This window comes from Dermochelys coriacea, chromosome 4, assembly GCF_009764565.3.
Source record: "Dermochelys coriacea isolate rDerCor1 chromosome 4, rDerCor1.pri.v4, whole genome shotgun sequence".
Taxonomy (NCBI): domain Eukaryota; kingdom Metazoa; phylum Chordata; order Testudines; family Dermochelyidae; genus Dermochelys; species Dermochelys coriacea.
In genome coordinates this window covers 83,043,425-83,066,503 of record NC_050071.1, presented here as the reverse complement: position 1 = coordinate 83,066,503, position 23,079 = coordinate 83,043,425, and the positions used below count along the sequence as shown (strand labels likewise).

The 23,079-nt window shown below is 38.4% G+C and overlaps 1 protein-coding gene across 10 annotated transcripts in view; it reads left to right on the top strand.

The window, feature by feature from the left end:
- SORBS2 (sorbin and SH3 domain containing 2) overlaps nt 1-23,079 on the top strand; it is a 272,899-nt gene that overhangs the window by 197,631 nt on the left and 52,189 nt on the right. For 6 of the 10 annotated variants that reach the window (XM_043513624.1, XM_038400114.2, XM_038400112.2 and 3 more), the window contains 2 exons: nt 84-270; nt 6,510-6,624. In XM_043513624.1, coding sequence (XP_043369559.1) covers nt 84-270; nt 6,510-6,624 — 302 coding nt within the window. Of the gene's footprint in view, nt 1-83; nt 271-6,509; nt 6,625-17,315; nt 17,400-19,864; nt 19,922-23,079 lie in introns of all 10 variants that reach the window. The other 4 variants (XM_043513619.1, XM_038400107.2, XM_043513622.1 and 1 more) reach the window with 2 other exon arrangements.

The following is a 23,079-nucleotide window of genomic DNA, read 5'->3' as shown; positions in this document are numbered from 1 at the left end:
TTGACATCCCAGATTTGTTAAATGAATGTTTGGTGTTTTACTGAGATGCATTTTGGTTGTTTCTGTGTTCTGTTTTACTTTAGGTAGCTACAGCCCATCCCTCCCCACTCAGCCACACCCTGCTGCAAAGACACAGACATACAGACCATTGTCTAAAAGTATTTCTGACAATGGCACTGATGCCTTTAAGGTCTCCTCCCCGATACCTCCTCCACATGTACCACCTCCGGTTCCACCACTTCGTCCAAGAGAGAGGTCTACACCGGAAAAGTAAGCAGATTTACTGTGTGGGGGAAACTGTCTATAGTAAATACAACATTGCAATCAACTAATAAAAGTAATGGCTGTAGAAGTAGCATGAGATAGTTGGGTTTGTGATCACCGGGAGAACTGCATGGTGAATTGCCTGGCAGATACGAAGGTTGCGGTCCTCTTGAGACATATAGATAGACGTATATGCAGTGCCAGGTAGGTGCCAGTGGTTGTGGTACTTTTAGGTACCAGTGACATAGGAAAAGGAGGATAGAGGTCCTGGAAGCCAAGTTTAGTCTACTAGGTAAGAGATTAAAGTCCAGGACCTCCATGATAGCATTCTCTGAAACGTTTCCAGTGCCACCCGCAGGCCCAGTTAGAGAGGCAGAAAAATTGCAGGGTCTCAATGTGTGGATGAGATGATGGTGTTTGGAGGAGGGATTTAGGTTTATTAGGAACTTTTTGGAAAGGAGCAGCCTGTACAGGAAGGATGGGCTCCAGCTAAACCAAAATGAAACCAGATTACTGGCATGTAAAATTAAAAAGGTTGTAGAGGGCTCACATGAATCAGACAGAGACACTCCTTAGGAAGGGATTTATTAAAGGGAATATCCTGTATCCTAGTAAATAGGACTGGATAGAAGTTGATAAAGTAGAGGCAGGAACTGAAGAGAAATAGTCAAATGAAAGAGTCCCATTCAATTACATTACATGAAGGGAGATGACTAAATATTGACAATTTTTATATTCCCACACTTAAGCCATTCTTTTTAGGTGACAAATCTGAGGCACTGCCCGAGATTGAGGTGTCAAGAGAAGAGGTTTTGGAACAAATTGATAAATGAAACAGTAATAAGTCACCAGACCAGAAGTTATTCACCCAAGAGTTCTGAAGGAAATTTAATATGAAATTGCAGAACTGCTAACTGTGATAGTGTACATATTGCCTCTCTACCAGTTAACTAGAGGATAGCTAATGTAACTCCGGTTTTTAAAAAAGACTCCAGAGGTGTCAAAGTTTGCAGATGATACAAAATAAATGTCTATAGTTAAGTCCAAAGCTGACTGAAGAGTTACAAAGTGATTTCAAAACGAGGTGACTGGGCAAAAAAATGGCAGATGAAATTCAGTGTTGATAAATGCAAAGTAATGCATATTGGAAAACATAATCCCAATTATATATACAAAATGATGGGGTCTAAATTAGCTGTTATCACTCAGGAAAGAGATCTTGGATTCATTGTAGATAGTTCTCTGAAAACTTCTGCTCAATGTGCAGCGGCAGTCAAAACAGCTAACAATGTGAGGAACCATTAGGAAAAAGATAGATAATAAGACAGAAAATATCATAATGCCACTATAAATCCATGATATGCCCACATCTTTAATACAGTTTGCAGATCTGGTTGCCCTATCTCAAAAAAGATGTATTAGAATTGAAAAAAGTACAGAGAAGGGCAACAAAAATTATTAGGGGTATGGAACTGCTTTCATATGAGGAGAGATTAAATGACTAGAACTGTTCATCTTAGAAAAGAGATAACTAAGGAGGTATATGATAGAGGTCTATGAAATCATGAATGGTATTAAAAAATTGAATAAGGAAGTTTTATTTACCCCTTCACATAACACAAGAACCAGAGGTCATCCAATGAAATTAATGGGCAGTAGCTTTAAAACAAACATAAGGAAGTATTTATTCACACAACGCCCAGTCAGCCTGTGGAACTCATTGCAGGGGGGATGTTGTGAAGGCCAAAACTATAACAGGGTTAAAAAAGAATTAGATAAATTCATGGAGGATAGATCCATCAATGGCTATTAGCCATGATCATCATGGACACAACTCCATGCTCTAAACCTCTGACTGTCAGAATCTGGGACTGGATCATCTGATAAACTGCCGTTTTCTGTTCATTCTCTGTGAAGCACCTGGCATTGGCCACTGTTGGAAGACAGGACACTGGGCTGGATGGACCATTGGTTTGATCCAGTATGGCATTCTTATGTTCTTATGAGAACAAGGCCATGACTCAATGGGGCATTCAGATATTAAATGCAAAAAAGCAAAGCAAAGATATTTGGGGGGAGGGATAGCTCAGTGGTTTGAGCATTGGCCTGGTAAACCCAGGGTTGTGAGTTCAATCCTTGCAGGGGCCATTTAGGGATCTGGGGTAAAATTGGGGATTGGTCTTGCTTTGAACAGGAGGTTGGACTAGATGACCTCCTGAGGTCCCTTCCAACCCTGATATTCTATGATACCAACCCAGAGCAAATGATGTTATTGTTTCAGTGTCGGCACCATGCTTAATGCTGTCTCGTCTGGCACTGGTATTTAAGGAGCCTAGGAAGTCTTGTGCCAATGATACCTTATAAAGCATATTGAACATCCACTCTTTTCCATGGAACTGACCTGCCTCCTGTATTTCAGAATGATCCAGGCTGTAATGACCATTTCTCACTATGACTTTGTGCTGATGCATAAAAGTAGTTTGAGACCTTGGGTACATCTGCACTCCAAAAAATCACCAGTGGTGGCAAGTCTAAGAGCCTGGGTCTACAGACTCTGGCTCACCAGGCTCACACTGCAGCACTAAGAACAGCTTTGTAGATGTTCCCATTGAGGCTGGAGCTTGGGTTCTGAAACCATGTGAGATGGGTGGGACTCAGAGGTCCAGCCCAAACCCAAATGTCTACCTGGCTATTTTTAGCCCCATAGTACAAGCTGTGTGAACCCATCTGAGATGTTTTTGGGGCACATCTTTGGAGACATGATGAGGAAAATTCCATATCCTCCTCCCCCTTCCCTATCTCTTCTTTTGAAGCAGAAGAAGGGTTTCAGATTGAAGGGACTTGGGCATTTTCTCCCCATTTTCCTGCCTCTCTTGCTGCAGTAGCACAAATCCTAGTGTTGGAATTAATACTCAGCCCACCAAGAGCTAAATCCTGTTAGTTCAGGAAAGAATCCCTTATCCCTTCAGTCAAAGAAGATCAGATTAAATGAAAAGTGCTATACTATTTATTGCAATTACAAGTTCCAGTGCTTGAGCAAACTTTTTATTTTCACACATGCAGACCATAGAAATTTCAGCACAGTTGCAGGTTCTAGTTCAAAATCCAGTTTTACATTAACTATTTCTAAATATTAACAGCAATGCGTTTTAAGAAAACAAAATGGGCCAAATTCTGCTCCAAGTAATGGATGCAACCTCCAGTATTTTGGATGCACCATATAAATGAGAGCAGAATTTGGCCCATTCTGTCTTGTTGATAGCAGGAAATGTCTTTTATATCTATAAAAGGAATGCTATGCAATGAATAATAATCTTTATCAGACACAGAATGTATTGTAGGAAAAGAAAATTAGGAGCTTTTGAACATTCAAACAATTGATCCTATTATTGCAGCTTTTCAAAATACCTGTATATAAATTCTTTCCAAAAGATAACTGATTTGTTTTACTCTGTTATCAATGTGAGCAAGGAGTAGAATGTAATGTATTTTAATCTCATAATATTGTAATATTCTAAAATCATATAAAATGATTCTAACAGCTCAAATGAACCACTCAAGACTAAGCACTTGGTTTAATTGGTTTGGTTTGTGTTTTAAGAAATGTCTTATATCAGGTGAAAATAAATTGCTTTTGCTTTCCTGTCTGTCTTCTGTACCTTAGGGCCTTATTTTTTCCCAGAACTGGATACATTGTTTAAGCTTGATGGCTGTTGCCATGATCTGGTTGGCCAGGGCAGGATAAGACCCTCTACTAGTGATTACAGTGTAGGTGCCTCAGAAAGGCTTTTGTTAGCATGCTATACAGAAATGCAGAACTGCTTACTTCTACCCAAATTCTGGAGTTGTGGTGATAGTCCTGCCACCTGGCCAGATAGAGTGAAGATCCTTTTAGGAGCCAGGAACCAAGGTCTCTTGCAATTCATTCTGCCTGGAGGAAACTATTCCAGCCATTAATTTGGATATGTCACCTCTCTATTTTAATCTTGTGGATGACGAGACTGACAGAAGAAATTCAAGTTCTCCAGACTGGGGAGCTCTGAAGTCTTTAGCTTTGTGTACTCATAACCGCTGTAATGCCCAGTCAGCCATGGCACCAGCATTAAAAGAGTGAGTCTTTCTTGCCACTAGAAGATTTTTAATTGTCTATGAAACCAAAGCATTTAAACCCTCACCTAAGAAGATTTAGGGTCCACATGCATAACATCTTTGGAGCTGGGAGGCAAGATATGGTATGCTTCACATTATCAGTTAAACAGAAATCACAGCACATAAGGGTTTAAGGGCTAAAAATTGTAAATGAAGTAAAAGGAGTATGAATTTAAATTTTAATGGCATCTTTTAGTCTTTAAAATGATTTAAATTCTCTGAGTTATTTTGAATAAAATGCAGCCTATACAGAACACTTCCATATTCTCATTCATTCTTGGGAGGCATAATTTCAATTTTCTGCTCCGAAACCATAATTTCTTCCCAGTTGAAATATACAGTAAGTGAACAAGATGGTTTTACTTTGCTTGAAATGTACAATAATCCAACAGCAGAGATATCTGAATCCCAGCACTTGCTCCTGCAAACATACCTGTGCTGTGTACTTTCAACGGAAAAGCTACTGTATAGATATTTTTTTTAAGCACACGATAAAACATGACATGTGCTTTGCTTAATGTCAGGTCACTTCAAGCTATGTCACATCATATGATGCAACATAGGCTGACATAATTTACAAAGGTTTGCTAGCTTTTACTGTGAACACATGCAGCAATTACCAGTGACTCTCTCTCATGAGTTACTGGTGGGCCATTTGCCACATTTCTAATTAAAAAGACATGTAGGCTGCAGTCATCCTAAATACAATAAGGCTAGCGATGGCAAAAACTGCCCTGAAAGTTCCTGCCATTATAACAACTAGCTGACAACCACAAATGAAATGTAGTCCAAATAAGTGCTGAGATATTATGGTGAAGGATGCAATATAAGAAACTAATTAAAATAGAATACAAGTGATTTCTTTTAGTGTATAGCACCAACAAGCTGCTAGGCAATTCATAGTTATGAAGATAATGGATGAAATCTTGGTGCTATTGAAGTCAACTCCCATTGAATAAGTAGGACCAGAATTGCACTCAAGATGCCTGACCTGAAGAGCTTATAAAGATGAACTGAAATGATCATTTCTTTGATTAAGCAAACTTCCAGTTGAACAGTGTATCTGGACACAAACAAATGAGAAGAATACAGCTACAGATCAGCATACAAAGCATCCACTATACTATTTTCTTTAAATATTATTCCTGAAGTTATCAAGCATGAAACATTTTGATAACTATGTAATTTAATCAGTATATATTTGTGAAAGCTTTGTCCAGTGACTAAAGCATTTAGCATTTACCTATACAATTAAAGTGTCTTTAAGTTTTACTGGATTTATATGTATGATACAATAAATGCTTCTGATGGCCACCAGCATTTTAACTACTGTGTTATCTCAACCTGCTCAGAGCTGATACACCCAATACAGTGGTAAAAATACTGGCTGTATCCTGTCTACATTACCACTCCCACCATTGCTATGACATATGGAACAGTGGTGGGAAATGTATATCAATAATTGATATCAATATCTATAATAATATTGTGAGGGGATTTAGTCATGTTTGCTACTTTTATTGTACATTTCAAATGCATAAAAACCTTTCTATATAAATTTCAGATTTACTGTCAAACAAACATTACATTAGCATCCCCACTATTGCTATCACCAGTAAAGCTCCACCAGTGTTAGCAATAGTAGGAAAGAAAAAGGCCAGTGTAGACACAGGCATAGACACATGGAGTAAGTTAAGGGGGCTAAGCTTTGCTTAATTCATATTCCTTCCCTTTGTGGATTATGTCTTTGTTTTAATATTCTATTCATGCATTTTGGGCCAAATCCTGTTCACTTTCCTCTTGTGAATAGCCCCTTGAAGTCAGTGGACTAACGGTGTGAGTAAGACAAGCAGGATTTTATCTCTAGTATGTACTAAAAATGTAGAATACAATCCACATCCAGTAGACTAAAATCTGCATGTTTTCTATCGTTGCGGAACCTGGTGAAGTTGGCTGTAACTTTCATGATTGAGGGTGGGAAGAGAGAGCAAGTTGGATGGTGCAGTGTAACTGCTGACATATATATATGCCTTTTACACAGCTGCAGTGCTGGTGAAAAAGACAGTCCTGCTCAACTGTTTATATTTGTTATTTAGAAATGACTGGGATCCTCCTGACAGAAAAGTAGATACCCGCAAATTCCGTTCTGAACCAAGAAGTATTTTTGAATACGAGCCGGGGAAGTCATCAATTCTTGAACATGAAAGACCGGTAAGAGGTGTATATGAAACGTGTTCCCACAACAAAAGGCTTAGTGAGAGCTAAATTTGTGCTTATTATTTTAACTGCAAATTATAACTAGTTAATATTGAATATCCACTTTTGTATTTGGAGTTTGGTCAGCTCACATGGAAAATTCTGCCTTGATCCTCCTAGATGGTTGTGTAGATAATTTGGGATTGGTTTGATTTACTTGTTCAATTTAGCTTCTTTGGCATTAAAAAGAAGTCAAAGAATCACTGTGAGAAATTAACCTCCTTTTAGATTTCACATGTTAGATGTAAGTTCATGGAAACTACGTGTTGCAATTTGAATGCATATCCAGCACTCAGTTTGTCACCTGGTTACAATAATTTTATCAACACATATAATTAACATAGGAGTTATGCACCTGCCTGTTGTGGTAAATCACTAGATAGTCCAGAAAAAAAATCCTACAGTGTGTTTTCTGGATATGTGCCTAATGGTATCATCTCAAGAACATTGTGTTGCCTGTACACTAACCTGTGACTAAAAAATTTTTATTGCTGTTTTCTGAGCCATATGTCTGTAGTTGTGAGATTCCTCACAAGCATGTCTAATAAGGCTGAACTCTAATGCTTGCAAAATGATCACTAATCTAAGTTTCCATTCACTGAAAAGGCATATGCATCCAGCTCTTCTACTATATCCTGATAGTGTTCCAATACCCTGTCATTTATGGAGATTGATGCATATGATGGAGTCATGTTTTAAGGGGGAGTTTATGTAATTATTATACATAGTATTATAATATTAATATTACACCATTATAATATAATTATTATATTAGTATTATTATACATAAATTCAGAGGGCTCATTTTATTAATCGAAAAATAAATAAATGTATTGCATGCATGGATTGTGGCATATATAATATGTCAACAGTATGTTAAATAATTGCACTTAATAGCTCTGTTTCATCATATTTCTCTATGGTTTATGTAATAATGTGGGTCCAGTTACTAGCTTCTATAGCAAGCTGTGTGATTCCATGAAATAGGGCTCTTACAGAACTGGGACTTTCTTTCAAAGGGAAATTTCACTTTTCAGCGCAGGCCATTTAAACTGACTGAACTAATTACTAGTTCTAATGATTTACCAAAATATCCCTGACTTACGAGAGTTGGTAGTTTATTGTCAAGCTGAATTTACAAATCTGTGAAAAAGTAATTATATTTTTGCTGAGTGATTTTTCTATCACAGTGGCTGTATTACAGATAGGGTCACTTACCAACCTTTTCAATTGCAGACAATCTTCAGCAAGTGAGAGGTGGCAGGCTGAAAGTAAAAATTGACTTTTTGAAAATTAGAGATATTTCATGTGAGGACACACATCTCTAATAAATTTGATATTCTGGTATGAAAAATAAATAATTATTTAGTAATTTCATACTGGGACTGCAATGCTGAGGAATGTGATAATATAATTTTTCAACTTTAATAGAGATATGATTAAATACGTTTTAAGATTTTAAGAAAATAAGATTTTTTTTCTAAAAATATTTGACCATTGCTGGAAATTTCTTAAGCAAATAAAATAAGCTTTTCCAGTAGAAAAGCTTTCCTCTTTTCTGATTGGATGGGGAGGATTTGGGGCCTAATCATGCAACCTTTTTTTCCACAAGTAATCCTTATACAGACTCTTAGCAAGTCAGTGAACTACTCCAAAGGTTGCAAGATCAGACATGCTGATTTAGTTACAGGCAATCATCTCTTTGTACAGCAAGTGTTCTCAAAGTGTGACAGTGTAACTACAGTATTAATAAATTCAGGGGAGGGGAACATTTCAATGCTATGTATTTCAGTTTTCAAAATGGTAATGAGGAATTTATGTAAAATACAGTAGCAAATACAATGTGCTGCCCCTAAAATTGCTTCCTTTTGAGCAGATTCTAAATCCACACAGTGCTAAGCTATCCGAATAACATCAGTTTAGAAATTTCCACTGAGTAATTGTTATTGATTATAAAAGTTAAGTTACATGAAGTAATATATTGTTTTTCTGGCAGAATTACAATATTAATGGATGAAGGAAAGGCAGTATGCAATATACAATACATTTAGATTTAATTAAAGCATTGTATACTGTATTCATTAAATCTTACATGGCAAATTCAATTGAATACTGGCTAAAACTCTAGACAAAGGAAAATGATACATGACAGTGTATCCAGTTAAGAAAGAGTAGAAGAGTCTGCTAAAATCTATGTTAGGTTCAGTATCATTCAACATCTTCCTCAGTGATCTAGAAGAGGAGGTGAACAGAATGCTAGTGAAATTTTCAGATGATACTAAATTGTGACCATTTCAAAGAGACCTAGAGAGATTAGAAACATAAGAAGAAAATAACAAAATGAGATCCATCTTGGAAAAATGCAAACTAATATGTATGCAGACAAATAATTCAACAGCCATGTACTGAATGGTAGGGAGCAGCCTGGGAAACAGTAATGCTGAAAATGATTCATGAGTGATAGATTACAAAATCATATCTGATTTGCTGTGTGCTATGGATACAAAAAAGGCCAATGCAATTTAAGGCTGCAGCATCATGTGTGCAGCAGCCTCATATCACAAAGGAGGGAGGTAATAGGTCCTTTCTGTGTGACTCTATTGTGACATACCTGGCATGTTGCTTTCAATTCTAGGCACATTAGAAGAAAAATATTGACAAAGCTGAGGGAGTCCAGAGAACAGCAACAAAAATGATAAGGGGATTGGAGCAGATTGGCTTATGAGTAAAGATAAAATGACTGAATATGCATAGCTTGGTAAGAGATATTGAGGATGTCTACCAATATTGAAGAGTATAAACCATGAGGAGGAAGAGGAATTATTTAGGATGCTGCTTTGGAGAGTATAACTAGGAGCAACAGAATAAAATTAAGAAAAATAAAAGACTGAATTTTAGGAAAAGCATCTTGACAGTGAGACGTATTAGTCTGTGGAATAGTCTCCCAGCAGCTAAATACCAGGTAAGGTAGTATCTGATTCAGTAGCCTAATAAATACATAGAATTATCACTTATTAATTTAAAATAAGGTAGTTAATTACTATTTAATACTTTGGATTTATTTTACTCTTACAAACTTAAAATTTTGTTCTCTACCAAATTAATCCTTTTGCATTTGGCAAATATATTTTCCCAGGTTTCTAATGGAACTAAAGGTGATGTTCTTTGCTTATTTGTACACCAACATCACTGATGTTATGCCAGGCCTAGGAACATTGTATTAGTCTACATCTGCAATAAAGCCAGCAAAGAAAGTTTTTGGTGGTTCTACAAAAAAGGTGCTTATAAAAATGTTTGATGTGACAAGTGGTAGATTTTTAGTAGGTATTTAATGCATATTATATAAGGGCAATCAACACCAGAGTTTGATAATTTCACATTAGATCAATTTCAAGTCTGAACTTTTTTACAATGGGCCTGATCTTGCAGTTGTTTTAATTGCAAAATTCACATTGACTTTATATGTAAGAGGACTCATTAATCTTAATATGGACAGAAATACAAAAGTATTACTATATATCCTTTAACAGTAACAGCAAGGAGCCTTTTTTGTGCCTGTGTGGAGAAATTTGAGGCTGTTTTTTAACCTACAGCGTGCAGATTTGTTGGGCTCTGACTTTACAAGCTTGTTATTAGAACACACAAAATCAGCGTTTGAACTGGAATGGTCTTTTGTATCAACCAGGAATGTTATTTTAAATTCCTTGAAGCTGGAATTAGAAATCCAGCTCTCTAACTCATTAAAGAGATGCTTTGTTGTCACAAAGACACAAGAACTAACCAACCTGTAATGGACCTGGAGCCAAAAAAGCCATAAGAAAACAAGTAGAGTGATTCCTTTTAGGGACCAAGAATAGAAGGGGAAAATTAAGACAAAGTCATGATAAACACACTGGCCATATTTCCAAAGAGACCTCAACCTTGCCTCTGAATATCTATCCACAGAATGTTGGATTTTTGCACAAGGAAATTGGGTCAGTAGCCATTTAACTGCACACTTTTCACATATACAGGTGCTTTGTGCCTGTAAATGTATGTTTATGTAGATCAAAGTCACCCAGGCAAAATTTCAAATGAAAATACAGAGCCACTTTTGAAAATGCAGTCCATACTGTCCATTAATTTTCCTATGTTTTGAATATATTGATAGAAAGTTGTTCTGAATACTCTTTGTAAAGGACACAAGAATAAAGATTCTTCCTAAATCGTTATGCATTGTTGGAGAAATTCTCAACCTGCTATAAGTAATTAAAAATGTATTCAATGTTGTCTGTGTTAACTAGCGTGTCATAAAGGGAATAGCATTCTTCTCGGATTTACATGTCCTTGTTACCCCTGGATCTATTCAAACCTACTTTAGGAGACAAAACCAAAATTTCTTTTCTTGTGTCAAAATAGATTTGCCCTTCTATGAATCCTAGTGAGAAGAACAAAGAAAAAAGGTCTGTTCAGCAGAGCGGGGGGGGGAGGGAGGAGGAAGGGGGTACTGACAGCCAGGTGAAAGCAATTGGCCTTATACGATCCTAACACAGGAAATGCAGGATGAAGTTTAAGATGTACATTTTCAAAGCAGCAAACAGGCTTTTCAGACAAATGATTCCCATTATAGTCAGGGGTAGTCATGTGGCCAAAGCTCTATTCAATACCTGAAAAGAGGAAGAGCTCAGCGTCCAGCAAACTCACTATGATTGCTACAAAAAACTTGTAACCATGTTCGCTATAGTTGCACCACTTGCACCATGCTCTTTTGGTTTAATATGCTGCCCTCTGCTCCTGAATATGGAAACAAAACAATGTGTCTTACCCACATGGAGAAAGCCTCGTGTTATTCTATTTCTTTGTGTACTCACACTATTCTTCGCAGGATACTATATAAGCGTCCTGAACAATTCAAAGACTGTGAAACTCCAGACAAATCTGTCATTTCCAGCTTTCTCTGAATAAACAGAAATACAGCCTTCTGTTTGTTTTTAAATTGAGACGTTTTAGGATGACGAGAAGGAATGGTAAGATTTTGGCCTCCACCTCAATCCCTATGGGCTGCTCTGGTGGGTAATAACAGTCTGGAAGACCATCCCTGAAGCTGCTTTGGGCTGGCATACATGGCCCCACACTGCCCCCTCTGGCCGCCCTGTTTCAGGAGATGCAGCATAGAACCCAAGTGTCTGACTGATCCATTTTCTGTAAGGAACACCACTGACTTCTTTGTTGGTGTAGCCAGAAATGTTGTTATCCAGGACACACTGATTCACTGTAGGTTAACTCTGTGAATTCCTGAACCAACTGTTAGGTTACTCCATATGTCAATGTGACTTTAAGGAAAATGCCCTCTTCGGTATGAAAATCTATATAAAGTGCTCTTCTGTCTTAAATATAGTGTAACTCAGGGCTTGTCTACGCCATGAGGTAATGTGCTTTACAGAAGTGTGTTTTCTAAAACATTCTAACATGTTGTGCATTAATTGGTCCATGCAGACTCTCCTGTTGTGCACTAAAGGTTCCCTAGTGCACCTTAACATAGTACTCTTTCAAACAGCACTGTGTTAGAGCACCAGCAGGATCTACATGGCCCAATTAATGCACAGTATGTTAGTGCACTTTAGCAATCATACTCCTACAGAGCACATTACCCCACTGTGTAGACAAGCCCTTAGGCTATGGAATGAGGATAAACCAGTAGTTTTTTACTTTTTTCCCAGGTTATCTAGTTCAGAATCATGATGTGTTTCAAAAAGGTGTGCAAAAAATAGAATAGTCCAAATATTGTAATTTGAAGAGTAGGATGTACTACTAATTAGTTCTCTGCATTCATGATTTTTTTCAGATGTTTTCCTTTGTACTGTCTTCATCTCTCTTCATTATCATATACTAGACTTCTGTAGTTTGTGTGCTCTTCTAAAATAGACATTTAATTCAAGACTAATAAAGTAGCAAATCTGGACTGGGCAATTCACGAAGCCAAATTCAATGTAATTTTTCTAATAAAGTCTTGGAAGGTATGTTGTATTGAATCACAGCAGATTGCCAATAGTAATATTGAACTATAAATATTGTAGAGATGAAGGATGATCTTATGACTGGAGTATAAGAGTATGACTCAGGAGATCTGAAGTCACTTCCTTCTCTGGTACGTAATATAGGCAAGTAATTTATCTCTTGGCTTCAGTTCCCCATTTGTAAAACTGGAATAACATTTCCCCTACATCTGAGGAGTGCTATGAGAATAAATCTGTAGTCTTGGGTAGTGCTCAGGTGCTATAATAACATCTTATAAATACATAGATCTAGATAGTTCAGCAGTGCTGTTGGTTGTTCAACAGATAAAGATTGGTGATCTGTTGTGATTAAATCAAACCCTCTGAGTTTCTGCTAGAAAACTGCCATGGGATGTTTAATTACTGTAAATGGTCAAGACCTCAGCGTTATTTTTCATGAAAAAAATAGAAAAAAAAATTTCATGAAAAAGGCCTAGGGTGACCATATGTCCCTTTTTCATAGATTCATAGATACTAAGGTCAGAAGGGACCATTCTGATCATCTAGTCCGACCTCCTGCACAGCGCAGGCCACAGAATCTCACCCACCCACTCTTGCAAAAAACCTCTCACTTATGTCTGAGCTATTGAAGTCCTCAAATCGTGGTTTAAAGACTTCAAGGAGCAGAGAATCCTCCAGCAAGTGACCCGTGCCCCATGCTACAGAAGAAGGTGAAAAACCTCCAGGACCTCTTCCAATCTGCCCTAGAGGAAAATTCCTTCCCGACCCCAAATATGGCGATCAGCGTATGGGCAAGATTCATCAGCCAGATACCCAGGAAAGAATTCTTTTAGTAACTTAGATCCCACTCCCTAATATCCCATCACAGGCCATTGGGCCTATTTACCATGAATATTTAAAGATCAATTAATTACCAAAATCATGTTATCCCATCATACCATCTCCTCCATAAACTTATCGAGTTTAATCTTAAAGCCAGATAGGTCTTTTGCCCCCACTGCTTATCTTGGAAGGCTATTCCAAAAGTTCACTCCTTTGTCTAATTTCAAGTCTAAACTTCCCAATGGCCAGTTTATATCCATTTGTTCTTGTGTCCACATTGGTACTGAGCTTAAATAATTCTTCTCCCTCTCCGGTATTTCTCCCTCTGATATATTTATAGAGAGCAATCATATCTCCCCTCAACCTTCTTTTGGTTAGGCTAAACAAGCCAAGTTCCTTGAGTCTCCCTTCATAAGACAGGTTTTCCATTCCTCGGATCATCCTAGTAGCCCTTCTCTGTACCTGTTCCAATTTGAATTCATCCTTCTTAAACATGGGAGAACAGAACTGCACACAGTACTCCAGATGCGGTCTCACCAGTGCCTTGTATAATGGTACTAAAACCTACTTATCTCTACTGGAAATACCTCGCCTGATGCATCCCAAGACCGCATTAGCGTTTTTCACAGCCATATCACATTGGCAGCTCATAGTCATCCTATGATCAACCAATACTCCAAGGTCCTTCTCCTCCTCCATTACTGCTAATTGATGCGTCCCCAGCTTATAACTAAAATTCTTGTTATTAATCCCTAAATGCATAACCTTACACTTCTCACTATTAAATTTCGTCCTATTACTATTACTCCAGTTTACAAGGTCATCCAAGTCTTCCTGTATGATTTCCCAGTCTCTCTCTAAATTGGCAATACCTCCCAGCTTTGTATCACCTGCAAACTTTATTAGCACACTCCCACTTTTTGTGCCGAGGTCAGTAATAAAAAGATTAAATAAGATTGGTCCCAAAACTGATCCCTGAAGAACTCCACTGGTAACCTCCCTCCAGCCTGACAGTTCACCTTTCAGTAGGACCCGCTGTAGTCTCCCTGTTAACCAATTCCTTATCCACCTTTCAATTTTCATATTGATCCCCATCTCTTCCAATTTAACTAATAATTCCCCATGTGGTACGGTATCAAAAGCCTTTCTGAAATCTAGGTAAATTAGATCCACTGCGTTTCCTTTGTCTAAAAAATCTGTTACTTTCTCAAAGAAGGAGATCAAGTTGGTTTGGCACCATCTATCTTTTATTAAACCATGTGGCATTTTGTCCCATTTTTGGCCAGGCCCATCCCTTTTTTAAGCCTTGTCCCGATTTTTTGACAAAAGTGGGCATTTGTCCCATTTGCTTTTACCAACTTGATCAGTTGGCAAGAGCAAACAGGACAAATGCCCACTTTTGTAAAAAAAAAAATGGGGTATGGAGGAACATGCGGGGGGAGGAGGGTGTGAGTGGTGATGCCAGCCCCATGCAGGAGAGGAGGCAGGGCTTGGGTGGAGGGTAGGCAGGGTTTGAGCTAGCATCAATGCCTGCACCAGGCTTGTGGGGGGGAGGGGGGAGGGCAGGCATTGAGGTAAGCAGCAATTCCAGCCCTGTGCTTGATTGGGGGGCAAGGCTCTGGCAAGCAGCTCAGGCCTGGGGGTGTGTGGACAGGTGCGGGCTAGCCCCATGCGGTGTCCCATTTTCCCTTTGGGAAATATGGTCACCCTAACTATGCCCCTTAACATCATATTGAGACATTGGCTCCAACTTGACTCAGGGCAGTGTTGCCTACTGAATCACCAACATCATTCTTCAGGCAGGCATTGGCTTAGTTAGTTTATGAGTGGCAAAGAATCCTGTGGCACCTTATAGACTAACAGATGTATTGGAGCATGAGATTTCATGGGTGAATACCCACTTCGTTGGATGATCCACGAAAGCTCATGCTCCAATACGTCTGTTAGTCTATAAGGTGCCACAGGACTCTTTGGCACTTTTACAGATCCAGACTAACACGGCTACCCCTCTGACGTTAGTTTATGATATATGATAAACTGACATATTATAGCTACACATTACTACATTTTAAATACAATCATATGAGTTTAAGGATAAGGGGGGGCTGTATTTCAGAAACTTTAAACTAAGGGTATGTTATACCTTTCTGTTAAATGACAGTTTACTTTAGGCTGCACAAAAGAATCCAATACCATTTGGAAAGTATTTTATAAAACAAAGTTTAAAATAAATTTATCCCACTGGAGCTGCCAGTATTTTGGACTGTTGTTTTTTCATGCTGGATGAAGAATTCTGTCACTTATTTTTCTGCTTCTTTGGGCAGTTTCCTTTAAGCTATTTTATACCACTGGGGAGTGTGGTACAGGGTCCCATTCGGTGCCAATCCACAGAGGACATGAGGTGTTACAGCCCCGAGCTACAGAGCCTTGGTTCTTTAGCTTAAGTTGTAGCAGCTCATCTATTTAACTTTGGTTTCAGAGTAGCAGCCGTGTTAGTCTGTATTCGCAAAAAGAAAAGGAGTACTTGTGGCACCTTAGAGACTAACAAATTTATTAGAGCATAAGCTTTCGTGAGCTACAGCTCACTTCATCGATGCATCGATGAAGTGAGCTGTAGCTCACGAAAGCTTATGCTCTAATAAATTTGTTAGTCTCTAAGGTGCCACAAGTACTCCTTTTCTTTTTATTTAACTTTGGAGATCCTCATTTCAGTCCCAGATGTGTTGGCCAAGGTGGCAGCTCTCTAGCTGTAATTCATACTTGTTCCCATTTTTTGCTGCAAAATGTAAAAAATTTCATATGGAAATTAATTAATTGACAATATAAAAATATTCATCCAGCATGAAAAAACAACAGTCCAAAATACTGGCAGCTCCAGTGGGATACATTTATTTTAAACTTTGTTTTTTAAAATACTCAAATAAATTGTTAGTCGCTAAGGTGCCACAAGTACTCCTTTTCTTTTTACGAATACAGACTAACACGGCTGCTACTCTGAAACCTATAAAAATAATGAAATCAAAAGGTCTGCATTAGACAAAAGATTTGTTTAAAAAACCAAAAGCACTCAGAATCCATAATTACTACTAATATAAATTTCAAATAAGATGATTTAAATAGATAGCAGTCTCATTACATAGGCTGAAATGGCTTTTTAACATAAACATGCCTGCATGATGCATATTGCTTATCTGTGCTGTGTGCTTAGCTTAAGGTTGAAAAGATACAGAATTAACATGCCTTCTTTCGTAAGAAGACCAAGAGTGGCTGAAAGCAACATTGCTAAAATCATGTGTGTCTATCTACCATTGGTCAGTTTGAGCCCTTTTTTGTACACACTAAAGAAGAAAACAGATTTAAATGTTTTCTTAACAAGGAATTTTCATATGCTGGCATTAAGTGTACTGAATGAAGTGTTATACACAAAACAAGCAACTAGCCATTACATTTGTTCTATAATTATGCTCCTTTCTTTTACAGGACACATAATAGGTTTTAGATCCTAATTGTTCATGCTGCCAAAGATAATACTCAGCTTTTGAAAAATTATTTTTAAAGTGTTTGACATTTTCCATATTCTGTGTAACATTATGCAATGACCACTGGAAGAGCAAGCTGAAAAAGGAGGCATTTTAAAACAAGTGGTCTGTGACAAAAACAAACATGTTCCATGTAGAATCCCACCTTCATTCTTGGATTTATTTCATTCCCTTTCCCCCTATTATTTGTTTTTTGTGTGTGTGTTTGTCGTGTTAATGTGACATGACATTTCCAGCACTTTGCTCAGTGTGTGCCTTTTCCTTCCCTTTTCCTTCACAACGGCTCCAGACTGATCATATAAACCCAGATGACATAGATTTAGAAAATGAACCCTGGTATAAATTCTTTTCAGAACTGGAGTTTGGATGTCCGGTAAGTGAGGATAGAATATTAATATTTAAACATCAGGATAATATATTGCTAAAATACAATTCACCAAATACCAAAGAGGCATGTGTCTATCTTCCTCATTACATTAAACTCATCAGTATTACATCTTCATCAGTGTATGCTAACATTTGTTTCTATGTAATATGGGCCCAATTTTTGATTCACAACTCAGGAAAATAGCCCACTAAAGTCCGTAGGAGTTTTACCTGAGAAAGAACAGCAGAATTGGGTCCAATGTATACATTCGGCCATTTTCTTTATTGAGTGCTTAATCTGCCAAAACACTGATTTTAATCACTAATTAAGGTGCATAGACTACATAGAATAAGTGGTATATACAAATTGCTAAGTGTAATATCAGTTGTATGTGAAACATAATTGTTTATGACTTTTACTAAATTTTTACATTTGGAAAAATTAGATTAATTAAATTATCAAGAGTAGAAGACATTTTTAAAAAATATAGATTCCAAACAGACTAAAGCCAAAAGCACTCAGTTTTGTATGAAGAAGTGTGTCTACTTTTAATACACATACACACCCACACACAGTGGACGCCATTTAGAAACTCAACATTGGTATGCTTGTCACTATGGCATCTCCATCCTAAGTATAGTAGATACTACAGTTAATGCAGGTGTCTGTGGCAATAAATGTGGACTTTTGGAGGGTGGGGGTTGAAAGAGAGATGTGTGGGATTCAACATTTATTGACACAGGCACCTACAGTAACTGCAGTGTTACAGTGACAAATACACCAACGTTGCATTTTTAAATGGTGCCTGTTTTGTGTGCATGTGACTCTCACCCACACACACATACATGCAGGATGTATAATTTTATAGTTAAATAGGTGGTGTTAGTTTTAATTTAAACTAGACATCTACTTGAATCTGCACACTCTTTGAGTCTGCTCCAGCTTTCACTAAGGGTATGTCTTCACTACCCACCGGATCGGAGGGCAGCGATCAATCCAACAGGGATCGATTTAGCGTGTCTAGTCTAGATGTGATAAATTGACACCCGAGCACTCTCCTGTTGACTCGTGTACTCCAGGGCCATGAGAGGCGCAGGCAGAGTCGACGGGAAAGCAGCAGCAGTCGACTCACCGCGGTGAAGACACCACAGTAAGTCGATCTAAGTACGTCGACTTCAGCTACGTAATTCACATAGCTGAAGTTGTGTAACTTAGATTGACTCCCCCCCACCCCCAGTGTAGACCAGGGCTAAATCAATAACAAAACCCCCACTGACTTCAATGAGAGCAGAAGCAAGCTCTGTATATGCAACTGAAAAGGACTGCAAATCTATATATATTAATACAAACCACTAAATTATTTTTAAAGCTTTAGATATGTAATCCTAATTTTTCTTTTTCACTGAAACAATGCATTTGATATTTAAGTATTTTTTTTAATTTGTAGTCCAACACTCTGCAATGTATCCTCATATTTTCATCAAACAGACTAACTTTAACCTCATTTTATCTAGCTTTTAAAACTGTTTTTAATCATCATTCATTCATATGTAGGCAGGGCATGGGCAGGTTAAAAAATTTCTATCTAGAGACAAAAATATCACTAGTTGTCATTATTATCCTCTATAACGGGGGTGGCCAACCTGTGGCTCCAGAGCCACATGCGGCTCTTCAGAAGTTAATATGCAGCTCCTTGTACAGGCACCGACTCCAGGGCTGGAGCTATTGGTGCCAACTTTCCAGTGTGTGCGGGGGTGCTCACTGCTCAACCCCTGGCTCTGCCACAGGCCCTACCCTCACTCCATCCCTTCCCCTGAGTCGGCTGTGCCTTCGCTCCTCCCCCTCCTCCTCTGAGCCTTCTGCACGGCACAAAACAGCTGATCAGGAGGTGCAGAGAGGGAGAGTAAGGTGCTGATCGGCAGGGCTGCCAGTGGGCGGAAGGCACTGGGAGAGGGGGGCTGCCCATTTAGAAATTTCACCAGCAGGCAATAAATACTCAATCATAGAATATCAGGGTTGGAAGGGACCTCAGGAGATCATCTAGTCCAACCCCCTGCTCATAGCAGGACCAATCCCCAATTTTTGCCCCAGATCCCTAAATGGCCCCCTCAAGGATTGAACTCACAACCCTGGGTTTAGCAGGCCAGTGCTCAAACCACTGAGCTATCATTTATTGTACATTCTTCTGTCTCACCAGTTTTAAACTGTTGGTATTAATTCAACTATCCACGTTTTAAGCTGGAAGTTTTACTCACTAAAATTACTAATATTTTATTAAGATGCTTGATATTGCAAAATTATTGTACCACGCTCTTCCTTCCAGTCAACCCCCATTTTGCTGCATATGTGTCACTCTTGTATCTGATGCTGTCAACACTTAGTTTCTAACTATGTCACCTTCTCCACATGTTTCATTCCTTGCTGCCATTGATACTCCATTTCATCTCTACACTTCTGCTTATATGGTGCAGCCTCCTAAAAAGCTTTTGGACTATGTTCAAGACAATTCTCCTGGTGTTTCCAATGAGGTAAATTAAGCATTCTTTCTTGTTCAGACAATGTGCTTGGGAAACAAGAGCATGACACTCACTAGTAATATCTGAGTTTGTTAATGTTTAGTGGTTTCCTACCAGTAACTCCTGGGCCATTCATAATTCGGTATCATTTTATCTTTGTCTTCATATCTTTCCAGATCACTAGTGCATATGGATGTTGTTCTTAGTATACTAGAAACTGAGTCCATATCCCAAAACCATCAAGAGTCACATTCAAAATTACAAAATAAACCATACGTTTCTAAATCTTGATATATTCCTGCTTCCTCAGTTATACATTGATTTTAGATACCCATTAACCAGTCTACAAGAACAGGATTTGTGATTAATATATCTGGTGGCAAATTATAGCCTTCAAGTGAAAGTCATGTTGGATGAGCTTTTTTTCACTGAAATATTTATAATTAGATTTCCTAGCCAAGAAAACCAGCAATGAATTGTGGCTGTAAATTATTAACTGAAGAATTGATAGTTGTCATGATTCTGATTAAATAACATCGGAATTAAGTATAGGACTGACTGCCATTGCCCTGCACTAAATGGGACAGATCCAGATTTTCATTTTTTGTCCCATGTCATGCTGTACTTGCACAAGACAGTGTCCTGTCACAATGTGGTGTTAAGTCATTCATGATTCTTGATTAGCTTCCATTCCCCCATCCCAAAAAAATTAATGTCTTCAAGGATTAAAAGAAAAACAAGGCCTCTTATTGTTCACTGCATTGCAGACTATTCAAGTGTGCTTTTAGTCTCAGCAACCTGGTAAAACCTCAACTCCTTGGCTTCAAATGAGAATTGAGGGCACTCAGTCAATAGCAGAGGAAGCCATTTGAATCGCCCAGGATAAGACCTTTTAGGGTTTGTGTCCAGTAGAGCTGGATAAAATTTTTATAACTACTGTGTTGGTTTTGTGTTTATTTAATTTACAAAACTTGTCTGTTTTTTAAAGTGAGTGTCCGTGAAATTGCAGTGATTCTTGAAAAAATATTTCCTCAAATATTTTTTACTTTAGGTGTTCGTGAAAATATTTAAAACAACAACAATACTTTGTTCAAAAATACCATGTTTCTGCAATTTAGTGGATTAAACAAAATTTCAGGGAGCAAAGTCATGCCAAATAAATGGCCAAAAATTTACACTGAGTTTCATAGGGACACACAAAAACTTTCACCAATTTTTCCTAGCTCTGGTATCAGTTACCATAAAAGCCCTGATTTGGCAAAACATCCCCTGGTCAGGAAAGCAATCAGATAAGTGCTTAACTTTAAGCACCTAATTACGTGCTTTTCTGAATAAGGAGGAATTAAGAATGTGCTGAAGTGCTTTGCTGAAAAAAATTAACATTTTGTAAAGCTTAATTCACATATTGAACTATTTTACAAATTACCCTTTTATTAGTTGGCAGTATAGGGAGTAGGGACACAAGAACTTTAGGTAGTACTGAACATCCCAGAGAGTATGTGTAGGTGGGTTAATGGATGTGGCTTGCTGTGCATTGGACAGCTCCTGGAGGTGGCAAAAAAGACAATGGCATGTAGCAACTAATGAACAGGATCCCTACACTGTTACTAGAAACATTGATACCAGCTCCTGTCCTTCCGAGACATAATGCCTTCCACCACAAAGAGCACATCCTCCCTCCTTTAGCGCCTTTTACACAGCTTCACCTGTCGGAGCTTTGTAAGCAGTCAAATGTATACACTCTTCACTTATTTTTAGAGGATCCTATACATGAAAATGTAAAACTATAGTGTAAGTTAGTACAATGCAGTGTACTATAGCTTCTTTCATATGCACAAAATGCTTCGAAGAGGGAGGCAAACACAAAGAGAAAAGGAAGGATAAGATCAAAGTGATTCGGTGTCTTGAAGGGAGGATAGGAAAGAGCTCACATAAGGCAGCCAGCATGCACTTTTGTCTGTCTTAGTTTGATCACACTCATGTACTTGTTTACCAGCCTGGAGAGTTTGTTGGAGAATAAACTAAAAGCTTAAAAGGTAAGGGTTCAATTGTGTGATTTACACACAGGCCATCATAGGAGACAGGATGAAGTCATGTTGCCCCTGAGAGCACCCAGAGAGAGTGTACCTCAGGGGGCACAATCCCTCTATGATTCATAAAGACTAGGGCTCTGACTTGTTGGGCTGCTGACCGGGGGACAAGGCCCTCCCTACTTCGGGCCCTGATGATTTGCTCATGGGAAAGAACAAAGATTGAGCAGTCCCTACTCACAGGGGCTACTAATGTGATGGGCCCTTCTGTGGATCAAGGCGGGGTGAGGGGCTATGTTACATCCAATCACAGTCTGGCCCCAATGCTGGGTAGCAAAAATTGTTGTTCAACTACCAGCCCCAGCTGGCATAGCAGTTCTTCACATTTTTAATGGGCTCTGTCCTCCTTGGTTCAGGTTTGGCTGGAGTTTATATTGTATTCCCCACAGTATGTACTCCTTGAAGGGCCACTACAAGTGATCTAAAGTCATCGCTCTCTCTGTTGTTGGGTGGCTAATACCATGTGAATTGATGGTCTCACTCTGATTTCTAGAGGAAAGGGGATATCACAAGAAAATCCACCTTTAGTATTAATCTGCAACTGTTATGTCAGTAAGCAAAGTTCTAACTAGGACCACACTTCAGCTCAAACTTTTTTATTAGTGCCTACTGTATGATTATGATTGGTGCAATATAGATTAGACAGCCACATGTTGTCAGTCCTGAGAGCAAGACTGGGTGTGGGAGCTAAGTTACCTTTATTTACCTCATATAAATGTGGTCCCTCCACATGCTTGACATGCATGAGTGGGACAGTGTGGGAAAACATACAAAACTGCTGAGGTCCCTGCTCTGTTATGTTGTGCAAATAAACAGAGGACTTTGGTTTCTATGCCTATGAGTGTAACTTCCTCAGTATTGGCAAATTCTCACAATTGTATTCCATGCATTGCAATATTTGGGGTTAGTTTTAGAATCCCAGCTTCTGGAGTCAGGTAGCTTATTTGAGAATCTCAACCTCCATTTTTTTAATAAGTAAGTTTCTAGCCCTCCTGGTTGCAGAAAAAAGTTTGAAAACATGAATCATAAAGGCTTAAAAGCCAGGGAGCAAATAAAAAGCATTCAAGTTTTGTAATGTTT